General features: G+C 32.4%; 1 protein-coding gene across 10 annotated transcripts in view; it reads right to left on the bottom strand.

Annotated features, from left to right (window-relative positions):
• TRDN (triadin) overlaps positions 1 to 24,149 on the bottom strand; it is a 400,855-nt gene that overhangs the window by 275,229 nt on the left and 101,477 nt on the right. For all 10 annotated transcript variants that reach the window (XM_081295982.1, XM_081295978.1, XM_081295980.1 and 7 more), the window contains exons 3-5: positions 23,255 to 23,416; positions 22,125 to 22,157; positions 8,243 to 8,302 (exon numbers count right to left, since the gene is read on the bottom strand). In XM_081295982.1, the coding sequence (XP_081152108.1) occupies positions 8,243 to 8,302; positions 22,125 to 22,157; positions 23,255 to 23,416 (255 nt within the window). The remainder of the gene's footprint in view (positions 1 to 8,242; positions 8,303 to 22,124; positions 22,158 to 23,254; positions 23,417 to 24,149) is intronic.

A 24,149-nucleotide genomic window follows, 5' to 3' on the forward strand; every position in this document is an offset into this window, starting at 1 on the left:
CTTTTTCATAATAAAATTACTTTTATTTTTGTATTAAAGTGGAAGACTTGGAAAACTAACTAAAATTAAAATTTTATCTGATACATATGTTTTAAACCATACAACAGAATTTTTAAAATTCTAAAACATCAATTTTATTCTCAAGTCTGACTTAATTGTATGGAGATTTACCTGCGGGCTCCATAGCCATAGTAAGACCTGTAATCACTTTCTTATATGTGTAAAGTTACTAGGAAGGCAGTGTTTCATAGCTTTATGCAGAATCTTCAATTCCAATTTTATTTTCCAGTTTTTTTCTTTCATAACTAACTGCCAGAAAAAAATATATATATACACACACACACATATGTATATATATAAAATTATACTTAATTATATATATACATGTATTTATAATATGCACCTATTTTATATATATGTATGTGTGTGTATATATGTACACACACACACACACACACACACACACACACACACACATATATATATATATATATATATATATATATATAAATAATTAGGTCAGCTGAGAAAAGACAAAAATAAAAGTTTATATAATACTAGATGCCTAAATTAATTTGAAGACTTTGAGGTCATTGTTATACAGGACTTTAGGATATTCTGATATGTTTTAATGTCCTATTCTTTTGGCTTTTGAGAATCACTACAGGCTAAATCCCTTGTCAGCTTATGATTCCAATCCTGCAATTGTTTCTCAGAAACGTAAGGAGTCCTAAGCCAGTCAATCAGCATTACTGTATTAAATCATCCTCTGAAAAAAATGTTTCTGACTCTGTGCATGTGAAAGTTTTATAAATTCAATTGTGTTCCCCCAAGAAAGATATGCTACAGCCCTAACTTCCAGTGCCACAGAATATGACCTTATGCTTGGTAGAAGCATCTTTACAGATGTGATCAAATTAAAATATCATTAGGCCACTTTTTAATCCAATATGACTGATGTCTGCATAAAAGGGGAAACTCACACAGAGAGTCAGACACACACAGAGGGAACACAATATCTGAAAAGACAGACACACAGGGAGCACATCTTCTGAAGACAATAGCAGAATTTAGAATGATTTATGTAGAAGCCAAAGATTGCCCACAAACACAAGGAGTTAGAGAGAGTCATGCAACAGATTCCCCCTCACATCTCTCAGAAGGAACCAACTCACTGAAAAATTTGACCCAGAACTTCAAAGCTCTATAGCTGTGATATCAACACTTTCTATTATTTTAAGCCACCCAATCTTTGGTACTTTTTAGTGACAGCTCTAAGAAACTAATATAAATCATTTGACTTTCATTGAGCACTTTAAAACAAATTCCCACTTAATTCCTTAAAGACTGACCCTGACCTAGCTTTTATGTCTTCCATTTTAGTAAGCTCCAGAATTCATGCCTGAACCCCTAAACATTCATTTCTTCCAAGGCCCTACCAGAAAACTGCAGTCAGACACACTCAGTAACTGAGGCAGTGAGGCCTCCAACAGCATCCCTGCCTCTAGGACCTCTCTGGGAAGTATTCAGTACACAGTGGTACAATTGTATTGACCTTTTCAGAACTTTCATGGGACTAGGTTTTATTGGTTATTGAATTTTCCATTCTTAGTATGGTGTTTGTCACAAAGTAATTTCTGTGAATAAATTAATGTGCATTGCTAAAAAAAAATTGTTGTGGCCAGCTTTTTCTTGTAGTCTGCCTCTAAGAATACCTCCCTTTCCTACCAACACATCTCTGATGCTGACCATCTGCCAGTTGGCTGTGTGAACTGCCTCCTTATTCCTGAGGTCACTTCTTCATCTGAACACCTGATACCCCAGGTGGATGCACCCCACATCTGTGGTTGGAGTACCCAGCAGGTTTCCTTTCCACCAGAAGCCTTCTTCTAGTTATGTTTACTACTAATTTCTTGTCTTTTCCGGTTTGTTCTGCTCTGTGAGTAAACTAACATGTTTAATACTTAAATAGAAGTTTTAATATTATCTGAAACCAACAGTGAAATTTGCAATTGCAAGAGAAATAAGACAATGTACAATAAACAAGCAACTGCAGGGAGGAAAAAACCAGAGCAAAATTAAAAATAAATTCCTTTTTTTACTCCAGATAATTGGATCATGAGTGTTTATTTGTTTCTTTCTGCTTTTTTCTTTTTCACATTTTCCCAACTGTCCAGATTAGATTTTACTACTTTAAGTTATATTATCACAATTTTGTTTCTGTGAGATTGGTTTCAAATAGCAGATTATAGATCGTTTTTTGTTTTACTATCAAATTGGTGATTGCCTCTGACCAAATAAATTTGACATTTTAATAGCCCAATTAAAGCTGAGTAATTTTATGCATGTGTATGTGTGTTTATATATTATGTACATATATAGCATTATATATATATATATATATATATATATATATATATGAAGCACATAAATGTAAAAGAATATCTTTATAAAAATCAAGCAAAGATTAACAAAATAGCAATAACTCATCCATTCATTTATTATTTGGATATTTTTTGAGTGTGTTGGGTGCTTTGTTAGATGTTAAAGAGATTTTTAATTTAATTTAAGCATATAAATTCATAGCTGGCAAGAGTCTGAGAGATTATTGAGCCTGAATCTCCTTGTTTTGAGATAAAGAAATGTAGTCATATGTCAGAAGTAAAGCTGATCTAGAACATGTTTGGAGATAAACTAGTTCCTTGCCCTCACTGAGTGAGTTGGTCACTCTATCCATAACTCATGTGTTGTCAAAATGGTTAAAAAGGTAAAAACTGGGTTATTAGAGTAGCATGGAGACAGAGCCTACATGCCTTCAGTGAAGGACAGCAGAAGCTGGTGAAAGGAACCAGAATTCCATATGAGAATCAAAGAAGTGAACAAGCACCTTGCTAAACGACTACATAGGAAGGGCCTGGTGGCCAGAGAACAGAGCACAGAAAGGCTCAGGGTTCAAGATAGCACTATGTCTGTTTAAGGCCTGCCCAACAGCTCAGCCTACCTACAACATAGGAGGAGGCTTTAGCTGGGCTGGGAGTACCAGTGGCAGCAGGCAGACAGAGGTGGGGATGTTGGAGGAGTTACTGAAGAGGTTGCAGAGCAGGTTAGATATGCAATACTGGGTACAAAGCCACAAATTTGTAGGTAAGGGTGTCAAAGATTGTGTGAGGAGGATCTCTGGTGCCATATTACAACATGTGACATTTATCTCTTAGGCACTGAGACACCAACAATGGATTTAAGCAAGTAAAGTGTTAATGATTAGCATTTGCTTGAGAGATTAATGCAAGGAAATCAGTAACAAAGCAATTGTCAAAAAGACCGTGAGACAGTTGTGGAGGTGATAGAGTAGACTATTTTACAGTGAAGAGAACACAGGACAAGAGTCCAAGCAGGATTGGACTTTATAGAGAAAGAGTCATAGGCTGGGCTTGTAACTCAAATGCTTCATAGATGAGGCATGTAAATAAACATCTAACTTTATCTTTCATAACTGCCATAAAGTTGAGGTAGGTAGATTATCTTGCATTATCCAGTTGGGGCCTAAAAGTAATCACATGTATCCTTATTATAGTGAGGTAGGGGGACACTGAAGTCAGAAGGGAAGATAGCAGAATGATCACAGAGGCAGAAATCAGAGTGAGGCAGTCACAATCCAAGGAATATCAGTAGCCACCATAGGCTGTGAGAGGTAAGAAAGAGATATTCTCCTAGAGTCTCTAAGGAAATGTAACTCACCTGTCTCTTTTATTTTATGTCAATAAAACTGATTTTGAATTTCTGGCCTCTACAGCTACTATGAAAGGGGGAAATACTATGTTTGTTTGTTTCTTTTTTTTTTTTTTTGAATACCAAGTTTGATTATTTGTTACAGAAACCTCAGGAAACTAATACATCTATAACAAGCAATTTGGCATTTTCATCAATTATAAGTAGTGTACTATCATATTTCTCAGTCTTATTAAATGTAAAATTTTGAGAGAGGAGTCTTATTGATATATACAGCTTATTGACTAGCTGGTTCTTGCAATACAGGCAAGCTATCAGATTTGGATAACACCAGGCCATATGGATCACAAACCAATGGGGAGAGAATAGATATGATGCCCGGGCACTGGTAGACATGTGAATATGCAAGTAGAATAGTGAGATGAACCAGCATATAGCAAGACCCTAACCACAGGTTTAGAGACAAACTCTAAAGATAAAAGTTAGAAAATTCTGGCACAAAAGAGCAAAAATAGAAGGGACATTAGACATATAATAAGAAAGCCACATGTTCTTAAGTTAGAGAAAACTATGGCTAAAACTAGATTGCCCAACTTATTAAAAATGAGACAAAGAATCACTGAGCACAAGAAAACTTCAGTATTCTAAGTTATAAATAGCATTTTACCTACCATATTTGATTATTTTTTGAAGATGAGGTAAAATATTAGATTATAAATAAGAAAGTATAGTATTTGTTTCATGGCAAATAAACATTCCTCTCTCTCTCTCTCTCTCTCTCTCTTTAAGAAAGGGAGCACAAATGTGGCATGGCAGTACAGGTAATTTAACGTTATGTCAGAAGATCTTGGGATGACACATCTTAAATTCCTCCAGCCTATTGTCATATAGATATTAAATACTGTAGAGAAAGAATTAATTTACATAAGAAACTTGCAAGGGACAGTCATTTTTTTAATCAGAGATGATTAAGAAGGACTTTGGTAATTAGCTGATAGTTACTATTTATAATTAGACAAGAATTATTTTAAGAATTGCCTACTTGCTTTACATAATCACCACATAATCCTTACAATAATTCCATTATCCCCATTTTACATATGAGGAAACAAAGACTAAAGAAGATTAATCAGTTTGTCCAAGGTCACATAGACAAAAATTAATAAACTTGGATTATCACCCAGATTTGTTAATTCAAGAACTTTCTTAAAGTAGGAGAAAATAATAGTATCATCTTACTTTGTCAAAAAAATCATATAACACACTCTTAGTTTATTTATTGTACAAGCATGTCTAAGTATGTATTGTGGGTCAGGGGAATTCTTAAAAAATAATCATGACTGCGACCTTTTATTAATGTATGACAAATATCACTAGTCTCTGCCTTTCCTTACCATAAGACTGTATGTAACTTTTCACTTAAGAAACTTGTAGGCGGAATAATTTATGACAATGATGCATCCTCAGACTGTTGGTGGCTACAAAAGACTGGTCACCATTTCTCATCATTTAAAATGCAGCTCTACATCCACAAGGGACATCCTTTCATCTGAAATACTCATGGGCTCAAGACTGCCTCTTTATCTCCATTTGGACATTTATTAGGTCTTAAAGGTTAGACAAGAATATATAAAATATTATGCTATAAATACAAGTGAATTCTGCATGTTTATTTTGACCTTATGTTTGAAACCATAACTCTGATATGAAATCAGACTTTTTCAAGTTCACTAGGACTGGAGCACACTGATCACTTCCCACAGCTTATGGAATCTACCTACTCAGCAGTGGCTATATAGATATGAGCAGTAATTGGGTAAATAATGTTTGGTAATCTAGGAAAAGTTACAGTATGGTGTAAGTTTCTTCTAAGCAAATTAATATTCCCCAGTATTACTATATGAATTTAATACAAGGTCAGAAGTACATACATTATCCTGAATATATTTACAAACTAAATTCTTACCTCTTTATAAAACCCAAGGTTAAATTAGTTTGAAAGTCAACCTTAACTAACATGCCAGGGCTTATGCTAAGCACCATAACAGATACTCATTGCCAGGTTACGAATTAAAAGGCTTACTGTTTAGCTCCATGAAATTGCTGTATTCTTCCCTGATGAACAGCATCAAACAAAATTAACAGAGGAACAAAATATAATTAAAAGACTGATATTCATTTAAATCACTTAATGTGGATGACTATAAAATTTTCTGTGACAAAGAGTAAGAATTGGAATTGATTAATTCTTTGACATTTAAAATAAATTAATATATTTATATGGAATTATTTTGGAAATATGTTTTCTGAGGTTATATTTTCTTTGTTTTTTCTGTACTTCCACTGATGAATAAATCAAACAGGTATAGATTCCCAAAGCTTTTCTAAATATCTACATAGCCCTGAGACCATAGGAATCTCCAGAAGGAAAAAAAATCAAAAATAGGGTATTATCTAGGTTCTTTTAGCATCAAAATATTTATTTCTGCACAAACACACCAGCTTTAGAGTATTAGAGTCTTTTAGAGTCTTTAGAGTCATAAAGAGTCTTTTTAGCCTGATATTTGTTGTCTTGTTTATAATCATTACAAATAATTATACTGTTACCTTCTTGTAAGAGTTCAAAATACTTAAATAACAATTTAGATTCCTAACTATCCATCATATATAATCATAGCCAATATGAAACATGGCATACAGAATACAGTATTTGTTTACATGTATCAATGGTTATAAAACTACATCATCACTGAACAATTTGTCTACAGAGAGGGTGTTAATCTACCTGGATTCTAGACAGGAAACTGAGGAGTAAAATGAAATGTTTGATTCACATTAATACAGAAAAACTGTGGAGAAATAAAATGATGAACTATCTTTGATGCCCCATTCAGTGTTGCTAAGCTAAAGTCCCATTTTTCTCTTGATTGAAAAATATATTCACTTTCACAAAATGGATTTGGTCTACTCAAGAAATACAGTCAGGTAACTAATCACCAGCCCAGTCTTTGAGAAATTTATTTTAAACTTCAGCCAAATTCACTATTTTAATTATGGAAGACTGACTATTTTAACAAACCCACTCTACAACCCACTGCTCAAAGTCTTTGATAGCAAGATTCTAAAAGCCAGGTCCAAAATGCAAATGGTACCATCTGCATCACCACATCCCTCCCAGCAGCACTGCAATTAAATTAATAGTAGACTCTTCAAGATAAACCGGCAGAGACCCCAATCATGTGGAACTGGTTGAGTTTCTATTTAACCTACAGCAAATAGAAAAAAATACACAGCCAGTTCAGTCATGGCTCCCTTAGTCAATCAGTGCCCAAAAGCTGTGTCCAATTTCCCTGACCAAAGGAATTAAGAACCAAAAAAGGAAAGGAAACAGTAAGAAGACGGTTAGTTCCCTAAGTACAAATATAAATAGATTTCAATCAAGTGAGCTTCAGTGTGCTGACTGTGTAAGGATTGGCTGACCAATCTGGAACAAACTCAAGCATTAGGATTAAAGGCATAATGTCTAAAGAATGATTTGAGCTCCTCACAAAAAGGAAGTACATGACGTATGCTTAAAAACAAAAACATGACCTTGTAATATAGATACACATGCCAATATAATTTAAGGTTACCTAGAACTTCCTTTATTTGAAATTTTACAATCTGTGGTTGTTGTATTTACTGCAGATTTTGCATTAGCCCGTTTTCATATGAAAAATATTGGACCACATTTAATTTTTATCCCAGGGAAATTCTTTTACTTTTTATTTGATCATACAACTATGGTAATTAAGAGATCCTGAATTTTCTTCCAAAATCAAGTATTTGGAAAACCTGAGTATTCTTAGAAACACAACCTTCTGATTGTCTTTGCTTCCTAAAACTTCTTGTGAAGTTTTATGACAACATAGACAACCCATAAAAAAAGTGTCAGATGAGTAAGGTAAATCTGGCCATTATTAAAATGCTTCTACTGCAAGATTTCAGTTCCTGGAGTCAGTTCAGTGAAAAGGGATATTAATCATCTTGTAGTCATTGTCCATCGAGTCTTGAGGCTGGGGGGGGTGGGGTGGGGGTGGGGGGGAAGCTGTAGGGAAGTGGCCTTCTGCAGTGAGGGAACATAATGACTCTGCATTTCTACACCAAAGAATGTAAAGGCATCCCATGGCAGAGAAATTCAGGTTAAAGAAAAATTGAACTCTGACTCATAGTAACTTATTAACAGAAGAAAAGTGTTTGTTCAAGTCAAAAAAATTTATTTGTGTTGTCATTTAGTAAGAAAAACCAGCTGCAAATAATTTAAAGATGGTCACACACTTTAAAGTTACTTTAATTCCAATCGTTACATATTATTCACACATTTACACCCAAAATTAATAAAGTAAAAATACTTATTAAAGTAATACCAACAATGTTTAAAAAAATAACCACATTAATCATGTTTTTCTTCCATATGAATACACAAAATATACATCCTGGAATAATAAGAATAAACATAAAATTGAACAATTACCTTTAGTTTGAATTTTCTTTTCAGATTTATCCTGCTTTTCAGTCTTTTCTTTGTGTATTTCTAGGGAAAAACAGAATTTATAATTTAATTTTTTTTTAAAAAAGTATAAAATTTAAAACATAGTTATACCTAAATTTTTTCATCATTTCATCATAAAGTATACATTCTTGTGTCTAATAAACTTTTTGATATATTTTAAAAAAGAGTTTGTAAAATATAGCTACATAAAATCACTTATTTACTTCAATAAAGAAAAAATTGAATCATCTCAAAATCAGTTATTTGGAAAAGCTTTAAAATTTACATTGACAGATATGTTGTCATCATTTTTAGTGACAAAATTGATCACAAACTATAATTATACTTTATTTAAATTACTCTCAATACAAATAAAGACTATTCAATAAGAATGTCATTTAGATTTAGGAAGATTTTGTTTTTACATATTAAATTAAGAATTTGTGAAATGAACTGTAACAGCTATCTAATAGAAAATATATCTCAGAAGCATTGACTGACTCTAAGCTATGTTTATAATCAGCATTTGGCATTGCATTTACCCAATAATTACTTCAAGCAGATATGGCACTTTTAATTGAATAAGTTAGCTGTACATCTTTTCCAAATATCAGATTTTAACAAATATATTCAATTTGCTGCTGGCTTCCATGTACATATATTGCCAAATCTTAGCAAATGAAGTTTATTCTGAATTTGCAGTTAATTTGGATAGAAATAAATTTGAGATTAGGTTTTACAAATATGATTACTACCTCTGAAAATGACTTAATCTTAAATATCATGGTTTTTCTTAGGAAAAAAATGCTAGAGATTTACTTATTTATTTATCACAACTTCATTCCACAGATGGTCTGAGACAGTACTAATTACTGTACACGTTTTGAATTCTCCATTTGTAAGTTTTCACTTGCATTTTGTAATTTTCCTGAAGTCTACCAAATGAAGACCAACCATAAGAAAACCCTAAATATCCTCAGAAAAGGGCACCTATGAATTTCCACTCATTTGTTATGGAAATAACTATCATTGAATAATTTTTCTTCCATTTTTTCCATGCATCATTCACTGTACTATTCAGTGTCATTCCTCCACCCTCATCCCATCCCTGACTTTGAATATGGTCATAGAGATATGGACAAGATGAGATGCTTATTCACATCTCTGAAAATTTTTCTCCAAGGTAAAGAAAGGAAAGATTCCAAAGAGCATTGGAAACTTCCATCATCCTGCCTCTCTCACAATTTTCTCACATTCCCTAATATTTCCAAATTCTGCTCTATAAAAGGGTTTCTCAGTTTAGTGCCTTTTCTGATTGGGTGAGTCAATAATTGAGGGTGAGGAGTGCTATTCAGTGCATTCTAGGATGTCTAGCAGCATTCCTGTACCACCTATTAGATGGCAGTAGCTCCCATCACTACCCTTCAGGCAAAAACAATGAAAAATACCTTCACATATTGCTAAATGTCCCTTGCAAGACAAACTAAAGCCTAGATGAGACTTGCTCCTCTAAAAATACATGATAATCAGCCAGATAAACTCTTTGCCAATGTCCAAACCTACATTGTCAATGCAGTGACCAGTAGACTTCTGTTAGTCTTAAGCACATGATATGTGGTTAGTCCAAGTGTATATGTACTATAACTGCAAAATTCACACTAGATTATGAAGAGCTATTTTAAAAAATAAGTAAAATATCTTGTTAGTTTTACATTCCTTACATTTTGAAATGATATTATTTTGGATATATTGATGGTAATATTTTTATAGATGTGTCAGTGTGGCTAGGCTCCTATGTGTTTTCCAAGGGATACTAATCAAGGAATTACTTAAAGATATTTGGCAAATATAGTAAAAATCCTCAATCAGTTGAATTTAAGAAGGTGATTCTGAATAATCTGGGTGGGTTGTGTGATTCCATTGAGAAGACTTAAAAATAAGCCTGGGTTTTCCCAGGACATGGGATGAATTCTCTATGTGGATCACAGCTTTGATCCATACCCATGAATTCAAGTTTGCCTATGATCTTCCTGTTCTGGCTGCCTGTCCTGTGGGTTTAGACTTGGTTGACCAGTTTCTACAATCACATAAGTAAACATCTGGTAATAAATTTTTAACATATAAATGAGTCCCCCTGATCTCTTTCTACTTGTGCTTCTCTATTTGAGCTCTGACAGATTAGATTAAATATTATTTAAATTAATTCTACGATTTGTCTCTCCACTTTTTAATGTAGCTAATTGGAAATTTTAAATTGCATGTATGAATCACATTGTATAATGTGTACATTAGACAGTGCTAGTCTAATCTTAAGTGGAACAAAGGACCATCTTAAAAATATGAGGTCAATCAGTGTTGAATCATCTTCAAGTGAACTGAAAAAACAATTTTGAACTTTTCCCTATCAGTAACTTTCTTCTTCTTCCTTCCTATCCAAACAAACAGAAGTTATGCAGAAGATTGGTGTTTATTATATAACTCAGACCCATAAAGCAAGTAAGCTGTCAAAGATTTAGAACATTCATTGGATATGCTAAGGGAGTCACTTTTCATGTGACATTTCATATTCCCAGTAAGCATTAACTGGGATAAAAAAAATGAGATGAAAATTTCAAAATTAAAGAATTAAATGAAGTATTACTTTTTTTGTGATATGAAGCCTTCAAATTCTCAATTGCCAATCCCCTTGAATGTAGGGATGTTCATTTGTGTGAATGGCTATATTCCATGGATACCTGCTATCTAATCATAGAAGTCAAGAAGGAATTCTGGAACTCCCATGGGAGAATCAGACATGAGTCACATTCTTCTGCTGGATTTGGTGCTAAAAGCAATTTTCTCTGAATAATTCTATCAGAGCATCTTAGCCTAACATGGTTTTGGAAAAAAACACTGGGCAGGGGGAGGGGTTGTGAGGGTACATAGTATAGGCTGATTCACAGCAGGATTCCCTGAAAGGTAGGTAGAAGACTGGGCATCAAAAACAGATGAGAGAAGCAGTACCAGAAACTATTTTGGCTCCCGTTAGTTCTGTGTCTATAGCAGATGTAATTAAAAGGAAAAAGTGTTAAAATAGAAACCAGAATAGAAATGAGTACAGGTTCATACCAGAGGGGAAAAGTAAAGATAAATTTTGAAAAAATCAGGAGAAAGAACACCACTCAGGAAAAAAGAAAAGTGAGGAGTGAGTGGGCCTGGAGGGTAAATGAATTTCCTACACCATATCTTAAATACATGAAGGGAGGTAACTATAAGTGGTAGATAAATACTTGCAGGAAGCTGCACTTTATATTTTACTTCATCAAAAATAGAACTAAAAGAAAATAAGTTTGAAAAATGGCCATATTTCAGAGAATTTATTTTTTACTTTATGATAAATTTTGTGTCTACAGTCCAGTTTTACAACTCAAACCAAGATCCAAGATAAATTCCCAATTAATTTTTCTCATTCTGATATTTCAGCCATACACTGATGAAGACAACCGCTGTTCTGGGTAGGTTCACCAGCTTTCTCCTACGTGGGAGTATCTCACATCAAACAGAAGCAATAATGACTTACATGGTCAGGGTTTTTCTGTTTGATTTTTCAGAAATATCAACAATTAAAATTCATGGTAGAGCCATTAATGTATCTGTAAAGGCAACTCTATATAAACAAGAGATAAACTAGTGAAGGCATATATGCATCTATATTTCTCTGTTTATAGAGAACAAATTTATCTCATGATTTAAACTTAAAAAGAAATCAACATCTCCCTATGTGTTTTATTGCTACATTGCATTTTCCTTGGGGATTGAATTCCACCATAGCCTGTGGCTATCAGATGTCAGAGGATCTCATGAAACCTGTACACAGTGTGCCAATTCTGTCTCCTTACACTTGAGCCAGGAAATGATGACCATTTAGGCTCCTGTCCAATTGAGTAAGAGCATGCTACCAATTTAGACTTCAGAAAGATATTTTCTCATATCCAGACGATGCCTGATATGTTACCTTCAATTGTTCTTTCTAGCCAAGCACCATTTGTTATAAGACTTGAAAATTAAATTTAAAAATTTAAGTCACTAAAGATAGGAATTTATTATCTTACAGTTTTCAAAAACTTCAAAGAAAAATAAAATTTCCAATACTATATTAACTCCAGTGTTTAGTTATTTTAGTTATTTAATATTTTCTTTAGACAGATGAATGCTTTTACTTTGTGTAATGTCATAATGATATGTAATGGTGTAAAACTGTACACAACATATGACATTCTAAGGTATAGTTTACTTAAATCTAAACCAAATCTGAATACAAAGGATAGGAAGAAGATCAAGGCAGCCATTATTTACCTCCAATATATGTGCTTTGGAATAGGTAGAAGTCAATGCTTCTGAAAAGGTGATAAGTCTCACTAGATCTAGCTAGAATAAAATGATTTTTGAAACCAGACAATCCTAAAGATTTTGTTACTTAGAAAGTATAAAGGTCAAACTATTTCAATTCAGTTGTAAGATTGCCCATAGGTTCTCAAAGGATGAGTTTTAATGTCACTTTTGAGAAATGAAGAGGTGAAAAATAACATTAAAAATAGTGACAATTATAAAACATTAAGAGGGAGTGAAAGAGCTAACTTTGATCTACTGAGTCCTGGGTAGCCTTGCCTAAGAAAACCATCTACTGATGTTTCACAGTGTAATAAATGGTATCACGGGCATAGAGGATTTAAGAGAAGGGCAAGTTAATTCCACAGTGATGGGTTATACTTTTCTGTTTCCTTTACTACTCTTAATTTTCCACTGAAACTTTTCTGGCTACATATAGGGAGGTACAAGTGAAGATAAATTGTAAAGAGTCCCTGTTTCCTCTTAGATTTTTTTGGTTATTCATCTCTCATTCTACAGCAAAAACTTTTGAAGTCACCAGAAAACATTTTTGCTAAATTTTAAATGCATTTCCAACTTTCCCTTATTTAGAGAACACAAATAATTTAAAGACTAATTTTTATGCTTTATTATTCAATATAAGTAATGATATACTCCCTATTCAAAGCACAATGTCAAATGATGTATCAAAGCTGTGATTTGATAGGAAACAGGAGTAGATGTAATAATTTATTATGGATCCAAGAATAAATATGAATTAATTATATTTTTATGGTTTAATATTTCTGGATTGTAATAATCTTTGATTATTTTAATAGTCATCATAGGAAAAAGGTCATAAATCTATATGCTCTAACATAATTAAAACATCATGCATTTTGATACGGAAATGTAGACAGATGATCTATTAGAAGATCTATACGAAAATATCTTCATTTCTGACATTCATTAAAATACAGTTTAGTGCTGAATAGATGATGGAGTCAATCTGCCCAAATTCAAATCTGATTCAAATATTAATAGCTGTGTGAATTTTATTTCTTATCTCTTCTGTAAAATGAGGTTAATAATAGTCTCTACCTCATAAGTTTACATGAGAATCAAAATAAATTAAAGAGTAAAGGCTGTAAAGCAGCACCTGGCATCAAGTAAACATCACCTGAATACTGATTATTATCATTATTATTATCCCTTGTCTCTCTTTCTCAGTAAATGCTAAATTTGATGATGACAAGATTTATGTCTATTTTATTTCACTTTTAAAGTTTCAATGCCTAACAGATTGATTGGCATATAAGAACCACTTGATAAAGAAATACAACATGAAAAAAGTTTATTCATGCATATTATAGAGGGCAGTGGTACACTATATCTTACCTGTTTGTTTGACACAACTCTCAGTTTAGTAAAATGACTATAGTTGGAATTTTTGAGAAGAGTAAAATGCTACATTTTTACTTTCTATTTCAAATACTCAGAAAAGTTTCATGATTTTACTTCTTATGGCAATCAAATGACATATCTGTAAGGTATTTATAAAATCCAACACTGATTAATAAATTTTAATACTGTATAAAATTTTTAATATTGTTTTCCTGGAACACTAAAAAGCTGAATGATGAATGAAGGGAAATAAGCTTATTTTTAAATATATCACCTGTTTCAAAATTTATTCTCTGATGTTTGTATAAAAATAAGCAAATTAAAATTAAGTATACTATACTAATAAAAAAACATTGGATATCAAATATCATGTTCATTTCAACAGAAACAAATTGGAGGAAAGATTTAAAAATAGAATGTGCTACTTCACCTAGCTTAAAGGAAGGGGACAAAAACTTCCCTTCCCTTTGTTCTCTGGGATTGGTACTATTCCATTTCTCTGGCACTTCCTATTAATGAATGGGGGAGGGGTACAATGATTTCTATATTTTTTGTCTAATAATATTTGCTTACATATTTATGGTATTTTATAGGTGGTAATAATAAAATCTGGGCTTTTAGGAAATACATTTATACAGCACATCCAAAAAGACAAGTATAGATTTTAGTGAACCTCTTGGTAGCCCAAGTTGGAATTTTCAAGTGTAATGGGAAATTTTTTTGGTTGTCCTGAAGAAACCTACAAAGAAATAATCAGTGATAAAATCTCTAAATCTTCTCCAAATTTGAAGTGAAGATTCACTTTATTGGTTGGGTTAATTTTTTTTTAAAGTTACCACATGATTTAATGATTTTATTACTTGATATGCATACACAAAAGAATTGACAATATACATTCATACAAAAATCAGCCTATACTTGTTCACAGTAGCATTACTGATTAAAAGCAAAAAATTAGAATTAACCCATTTCCCCTTAACTGATAAATAATCAGAATGTTTTATCGTTACACAAATAAACATTATTCAGTCATACAGATATCTATATCTATCTCTCTCTGTCTCTCTCTCTCTCTCTCTCTCTCTCTCTCTCTCTATATATATATATATATATATATATATATATATATATATATATATATAAACATGGTATTGGGTTAACTTTCTTACTTTTGAGTTGTTTAATTCTAAACTCTATGTCTACCACAGTGCTAACGGTAATCATTAAGCCAATACATTTTTCCAAGACTCTCTGAGCTTGACTGCTTGACCTCTGCTTGGCACTTGGGAAAAGAGGCCAGGGACTCCCAGGAGGAGAAGGCTGATGGTAGCAACAACAAATAATAGAGTGTGCAAAATAAGAATGAGCTTACTTTGTAGCTAGGTCTCTCTGAGATATTTTGTTATATTATATGTAATTTTACTTATGATAAGTAGTTTTATCTTGCCTAAAATCATAACAAATGTATAGTTGAGTACTTGATAATTTTGTCTAAATTATCAAGTGACCACTTCAAAGCATGCCATTTTTCTCTATCACACACTATTAATAAATGCAACATATTAACAATTCAAGACTTTAAATAACGAACTGAAGAAGTTAAAAAGATAATCTTTGTCACCAAGGCAACTATCCTGTTTTAATATGACAACTCATTTTATTAAATTATTATTAGCATTGTGTATTTCAAAGAATGCTTCTTATCATTGTTTTCTCTAGACAACTCTAAAAAATCAGATAATAAAAATGCCTTCTTATAATTTTTTTCTCATTTTGATATTAAAATTTTAAATTATTTATTCACTTGAACATAGAAATGCAATTGCTGTTTTTAAGATGTTGCCAATAGTTATGAGGAAACAAAAGATTAATCACGGTAGATGAGCAAATGTGGTTATCTATTTAATGGCTAGTTAAATAATACTAAGGAAAATATTTTACTGAATTCTCAATATTTTAGATAAATACACCAAAGTATGTGTAGGTATCTATATTTATGGGTGCTTTCCCAGTCACACTGATAAAAAACAACTTCAGAAAACTGCACCAGTTACCATTAATGAGTATAAAGAAGAATGTTTTCTGCTCCTCAAGTACATATTATTTATGATTGAGCAGGGGTTAAACTCCAGACATAGTGATAACCAGGTACTGAGGATAATTACTTCAGGAATATTCAAATCCATAAATGTAAAATAGATTGGACTTTTATTTTGTTATGTTTTATTACTTGGTAAAGTAAGCCAAACTTTTTCAGGAAAAATAATCACCTCGTGTTGCATAATTATGAACCCTACAAAAATTTTCAAACTAAGTCTACTATGATGGAAACTACCTAACCTCATTTTTGCCATAAACTCTATAATCTTGGTTATTATGTTTTTCATCTGTGTTTTATTTTCTCCACCCATAAAATTAGATACAATTTCACATGTGTACATAAACTGGACAGGGGGAAATGAGCACAAATAATACTTTTATTAGATGATCACAGATTGAGTTTGCAAATATGGATGAGGTTTTATGCTATATTAGTATGAGCACTTCATATTTGATAATATACTAGAAATGATCATGTGGCTGTGTATCAGAATCATCTGGGGAGATTTTAAAACATTTTCCTGAGCTGCAGCCCCAGTTAATCAATTAGCTTGCCTTGATGAGGAAACTTTAGGTTCAATGATTTAAATAAGCTCTCAGATAATTTCAGAACCACAGTTAGAAGATGGAAATACTGCCTATATCAATGTTTCTCAAATTTTAATGCATATATGAATCACCTTGGGATATTTTTAAAATGTTGATTTGGATTCTATCAGTATAGATGGAGCCTGGATTTCTAAACTAGGCCCCCAGAAAATAAAAGTTGCTGGTCTATGGACCATACTGTGAGTTAAAAAGCTGTAGTTCAGATGAAACTCATGATAAAACTATTAACATAGGACATAACAATTTAATCATAGAGGGAAAAATATTATAGTTGCCAAGGAAATGGATATCAGTAAATACAGCATCATTGTCATACAGATGTGAGAACTGAGAGCCACAGATGTTAAGTGATTTAACCATAACAGGTTTAAAGTACAAGGTGAACCAATACAAATGCAACTTCACTGCATTCATTCCAGTTTATTTCAATTATGTTTAATATTTTGATACATTGACCTGAGTAGCATTATCAATAGTTATGACAATGGTGGTCTATTTCAATGTGATAGTAATATTAACTTATTTTGAATTTTATCATTCATGTTTTGGTATTTTTCTTAACAGTAAGTTTATATAAAGTAGTCACAATGTCTAAATAAAATATGACAGTATTCACTTATCCTTACTGGTCTCACAATGCACAAATTCTCTTATTTTGAGAATTACTCTTTTGCATTACAATGGCTCTCATCCTCGTTGTGATTTAGAAATATATTTTAGATATTTAAATAATTTTGGGGGAATGGAGTGTAATTACATATTTCAATTTATTATTTTTTAAAACAAAAAAAAACATTATCGAGATATAGTTCACGTTTCATAAATTTCACCCACTCAAAATATACAACATAATAGTTTCTAATTGTTCACAGAGCTGTGAAACCATCACCCCAATCAATTTTACAGCATTTTCATCACCCAAGAAACTCCATAGCATTATCATTCATTCCCAATCCCTCAACCCTATCAGCAAACTATCCTCTCCCTCCCACAGGACCTCTGAGATTCTGAGTTCACAAATCTGAGTTTGGAGGTTGAAGGTTGAAGGTAATCTGGGATTCTGAAATTAAAACAAAAAAGAGATGTGGACATCTGTGGGGTTTTTTTAGGTAGAATCCACTATGGGAACACTATCACTCTTTTAGTTTTAGGAATTGTTCCTTTCCTAATCACAATACAAGGAGCTGAGTGCTACTTCCTACTTCCCTTTCTCTAATTCTAGAGTGGGCCCAGTCCCCAGGCCTTGACTAGTTGTATGTTGAATCTTTTGGCATACTGGTTCCAACAAAGGTATGTTGCTCAGTTCAGATCAGTGAGAGACAAAAAAGTTGTTTTAGCAGTAATATTTGGGGAAGACACAGGTTCTTTCTCTGGGTCAGTAAAGTAAAATAATTTTGGTCTCAAGCTTCTGGTGTGAATAATTTCACTAGGTAAGGAAAGCATGCCTGAGAACAAAGCAAATGAAACAGGAAGGAAAGCAGAGTCCGAAGCAAAACACTATGTAAAACATTATACAAAAGCTTGTATTAAACTATGGCCAGAGTCTGCTCTGCTTTGTATCTTCCCATCTCTTGAACCAATAAAGAATATTTTCCACTAAGCTAATTTGAATTGGGTTTTGGTCTCTTTTTGAGCAAAATAATTGCAATTAAGACAGTTTTTGAACCTGAACACATGGTTTACCTACATCTTCAACTACCTGGAGAAGTGACTCCCTCTCCCTGTAGTTACAGGTCTGATCAGTGTTGAGAAAGGGAGGCAGCAGACAGCAGGAAGTGCCCACAGAGCCTGTGGGCGCTGTGCAGCAGGAAGGGAGGTAAGTTTCCATCTAGACTTCTTTAGAAGAAAAATCCAATGATAAATGTATCACTTAACAATGTTACTAGGGCCTACCTAGTAACCAATATTCTGAGGCAATGAATTTTAACAAGTTTAGTCACCTTTCCATTCTCCCTCCTTTTTTTCATTCACCATATTTTCCAGACACTCAATATTCAGCCTGGTTTAAACCACTGAAAATGCCAGCAAAGACGGATGCAACTGAAGCTCTGGCACACAGACTTGTCCATCTATCTTACTACCAACGATGTGATACAACCTTCCAAATGGCCTACTCCTGAAGTCTTGAATATTTATGATGTTCCAATATCCTGGCTCTTCTTCATCCACTCTGACTACAAAGAGCTACTGTGGATTTCAATAAAGTAAGAAAAATACACAATGAAATAACTAAGTTTAAATTTACTAGGCAGCTCTTTTCAACTTGCAGAGCTTTAGGGCAATTTAAAAACACAGCTAAGGGAGAATGTAATCTGTTTGCTCTAAATAAAGGAGTCTCTTCCTTTGCCATTGACATGCATCAAGTATAATCTCACGGAATGTCAGACTTTATATTTGGGTCCTGCTCATCCTTAAGAATATTTTCTTATTTCAAAGATCTAGTAGTTAGGAAGCAAGGACATTAAACATAATGTAAAGGGACTTCTGGTGCTTTCCTAGAAGGCAAGAGATAAATCTATAACCCAAGAGGTCACCATATCCCTAAAATTGAAGTCCAGGTTTTACTGTACAAAAAAAAAAATTAGTGTGCATAACTTTGAGTAACTATGATTATTCCTTCTTAACTATAAAGCTAGATGTCAGGAAAAGGCATTATAAATCATAATTTATTGTTAAGAGACTATCATTATTACTTAAAATTACATATTTGAAAGGACATAAATACTGTGATGATTATTCTCTAATATAGACTTATTACAGATAAAGATTTAAGTAAGAATAAACCTGTAAAAAGAAGATAAGTATTTTCATTATATTGCACTTGGAAATATTAGAGCACAAAAATTACAAAGCTATATACCTGCTAAGGATTTATACTTTCTGTGAATGTTTGCCTCAACTGGAAACTTACTAAAACATAAATATTAATATAAACTACAAAAATGCTATTAGTTTTATGATAAGCTAATACTTCATTTTTAAAAACAAATGGGAAATTGCTAAAATTCTTGTGCTATATGCATGTGTGTGTATATGTATACATATACATACACAGATATATAGTGGGTACCAGGGATTGACATATGCTTTAAGACTATTGAATTCTCTTTCCCTCAGAGTCTACATTTGTTTCTATGTCACTTAGCTTAGTTTTAACTTTGACTTAGGATATTTTTGAATTATTAAAAGAGAAATAAAACTAATTCATTTTTCTGAAATAATGCATTCATTTGCAAAATTACTTTTATTCATGGTTTCATCCTGCTTTAGTTCAGGTCCTTTATGCTAACCTCACATAAAGACCTATTCCTCATCAGTGTCAAATATGCAATTTATTAACTATTTTATCTCATTTAATATTTCATTTGCTCATTTACTCATCAAATTCTTCAACTTGGTCTTCTCAAAATTTTAAATATGAAAATATGTACAATAACCCAGAATGTGATGGGAATAAGTTCATAGAATCTCTTCACTACTAATAATGCTAAAACATAATTTAATGCAGATTGTATATTATGAGTGTTTTCTAAGAGAGTACATACTGATTTAAGATTCACATTGCCTATGACTCTACCAAGGAAAATTTATATATAAAATAATAATTATAATAAAATATATACACTTTAGTCAAATTATAACCAACAGTTGTCATTGCATAACTTTCATGCCCAAGGTAGAGTATGTTCCTTAAATGTCATTTTTTTTCATGTAATTTTATGTGGCTTCAAGTAAATTTTCTCCTAGTTTTGAATATGAAATCTTTCAAGATATTACTATACATGGGAGGTTCAACATATATTATTATCCTTTAGACTATTTTGACTAATTAGCATTACTGACACATCAAAAAACGTACCTTGAGCAAGTATTTAATAAGTTCTTGACCATTTGATAAATCAAGACAGTAATTTTAAAAAATAGTTAAATAACTATTTGCAATTTATACTAATCATTACATGGAAATGAACTCAAAACTAATTCCAAAGGAAAATTCAAATAATAGAGGCTCAGTATTAAAGAAGTAGATATCAATTTATGGAGAGTATAACCTTATGATCTTCTTATAGAATGGAGTTTATAAGTGAGAAAACATTTTTTATCTGCTTTTCCTTCTTCATTTCCAATAGCAATATGCATGTATAGGAGTCACTATTTCAGACGATGACCTAATTAACTTAAGAGTTTAACTGTGTTCCAGTCATTATGCATGGGAGACTAGCTATAAACAAGAGCCTATTTCTGACCTCTAGAGTATAAAGACTAATCTAGAATCTCTAAACCTGAACTTGATGACAGAATTCCCCTTTAAATTCCTCAAGTCTCATCCGGAATCTGTGTATTAGCAAACTCTTCCTTTCTTCTCACAGAACTTCATAAACACATTCACTTCTAGATGACTTTATACATGGATTTCACTAGTTCAGCTCTGTTTTATTGCAAAAGTTATAAATTCATATTCTCCAAATTAGCATATCCTTAGTGAATTTACCAGAGCAGTGGGGCAGCCATCATCTGCTCAGATCCACACTTTGATTCCAGTGTTTGAATACAGGTCTTGGGAGAGAGCAACAAAAGCCAACATGTTCTCCTCTGGAGTAGATAGCTCAAGAGCCAGCTGTTAGACATGTGCAGCAGTAACTAAAATCAGCATTATATCAAGTCTAGCCAACTTTTGGCTGTTTTTTCCCCATACCAAATGTGCCTCAGGATTGTATTCCGCATCTCTGCTCCCGGACATAGTTCCTACTTACTGCAAAAATCCCTGTCCTTTTGAGGCTTTTGCTCCATACCTTTTCCTAGGCTTATTACCACCAACACTTGGCTACAACAATCCCACTAACTAACTGAAGATATTACCTATTCCTGAAAGGAATTCTTTTATGCCATTGACTCTCCTGCTTGGGGGTGATACATGACCCATACTAACTTATATAATTTTGCCTCTGAATCATTATGTTCCATAGTTTTTCAACTGCTATATACCAGAGCTATCACCTAAAATGCAATATAATACTGAAAAATAATAAAAATAAAATAACGCAATAAATTTTGCCATGATGAGAATAAAGAACATGGTGTCAACATCCTCTGGGCTATTTCCATGGCTACAAATTTCTCTCTTTATTCCTGAAATCTCATCTCATAATGGTGTGTGTACAGATGGATTTGCACTAGTCTAGGGAAAAAGGCATCCATTAAATAATCAACTGAAAAATAATGGAATCAACTTCATTAGAAAGAATTGGGTGTTCATCTTGACTATAAAATTTCATCTCATCATTAAACAGCCTCTGTATTAAAAAATAAATTAAGGTAACAAAACAAATGAAATATATTTGAGTCATATTGAAAATCAACAGTACAATAAGAAATAACTTAGTCAAAAGTAAAAACCACTGACCTTTTTTTTTCAAGGGAGTCTCCTCTGTGTCTCCTAAACCAAGATAAAAAAATACTGAATTAGAAAAAAACAACAACAACTTTTAGCATGGCATAATATGGTGTCCTTATTAACTCATTTTCTTTTGTTCATTAAAAACACTATTATTTTTGACAATGACAATGATAGTTCTTACTTTACTTTGCTTCCCAAACTCCAAAGTATGAATTTTGTTTATATACATTTATTTCAGATGGTTTCATTTTTATGAGTTCAATAAAATTGTGGCAGTGGTCCAAATTATACATTATAAGTCATATATCATATTAATTTTAGTTTCTTTCTGGGTCACAGTGACTACTTACCAGGGCCAAAACAAATATAAATTCATACAGAGTCACAGAAGGGGCTCTAATATTAAGAGCTTTCCTGTGAGTCAAGGCTGAATACATAATATCTGAAGACCGACTGACCCTATAAAATGTCATTTAAAAGACAAAATCACTGGGCTTTTGTTCTTTTCATACCCATTGAGAGGCAATTTATGTATAGCTTAAATTTCCTATTTCCTTTTATTCATTAATTATATATGAGTGAGCACATAAGTGAGTTGCCTAACTGTTGTGACATTTACAATGTGTCCTTCCAGTCTATGTCTCCATTTGGTTCAATAAATTTACTCTTTTGAATGTGCTTTTAGTAAGATTGCTTTCTGCTATTTGACTATGCATATGACTTATGTATATAAAACATTTATATGTATTTTTAGTTTTACTGTTTTTATTTTAATCTTCCTAGAGATAAATTTAAAAAAATAGCTATTATTATTATTTTTTTTTTTTTGCCAGAGAATATCTATTGTGGGTTTATAGTCATGTAAAATAAGACTCTCTCAGCTATAATGTCAGCCTAATGGTGTATTTAATTTTGACATCTTTGACATAATGGCAGAAAACCATAATATGTAAACCAAATAAAGACCAATTTACTGCATGTGGCTGCCTATTAAAACACTTTTAGGATTCAGAAGTGTTTTCATCTGGGATTAGTGGGAACCCAAGTGCCTATTTGGGCTAAAACCTAAGCAAGTCACTATAATTCATGTCTAATATTGGTCCTTGTAGTTAGATACAACTTTCTGTTCTCTGTACCTTTATCAATGTCCTCATCCCCTTCCTCATCTTCTTCATCACCTTCAGATGAAATGATGTCAGACAACAAAGAAAAGAAGCCATAGATCCAGTCTGTGGTTTCCTCCACCGCATCATGTACAAGTTTTAGAGGATCTGAGCCAATCTTGGCAATAGAGCTTGCTGAAAGGAATTGAAAGTGAGAGAGAATGTTCACAATCATTCCTGAGGAACCTAAGAAAACATGTTTTTCCTGATTATTTTTTTTTCCTTTTGACATGACTAATATGTCAATTTCAAGAATTCAAATATCATTTGGCTATATATATTGCTCAGAAATACAAACTCAATCTTGTTGTAGTATGCATGTGTATTTAATTAAAAATAAAAGCTATTGAGCACCTATAGTAGCAAATATTATGGGATTTGTAAGAAAGAAACTGACAATTTGAGAAGTCTGTAATCTAAATAGGAGTTTAAGAAAGGGGAAAACAGGAATGAATCAAAACAATATATATTTTATTACCCAAATTGCATATATACCCTAAGTTATAGAATTCAGGAAGGGAAGACATCATTGTTGGTCTATTATACTTAGTAGCATCATGGGAATGATGGTTCTGTAAATTTTCACACAAACAACAAGGTCTTCAAGCAGACTAGATCAGTTATAGCTAAATTAAGACTGATTGGCATATTTAATTTGTGAAATATCAGGAAAATCTGGAATTGTTAAGCTAGTGATTATGTCAAGTTCAAGTTAATTCAGTTAGATTTGTCCTTGTTAAACATACCTGTACTTAAAAAAAAAAAAGCATTTGAACTTCTAGTAATTGCAATGGATAAAACTAGTAAAAAAGAAAAACTATAAATCCTCCTCTATTTCTCTCCTGGAAGATAAAGACATTGGTAAAAT

The sequence above is a fragment of the Spermophilus citellus genome (genome assembly GCF_964194105.1).
Source record: "Spermophilus citellus genome assembly, chromosome: 5".
Lineage (NCBI taxonomy): Eukaryota > Metazoa > Chordata > Mammalia > Rodentia > Sciuridae > Spermophilus > Spermophilus citellus.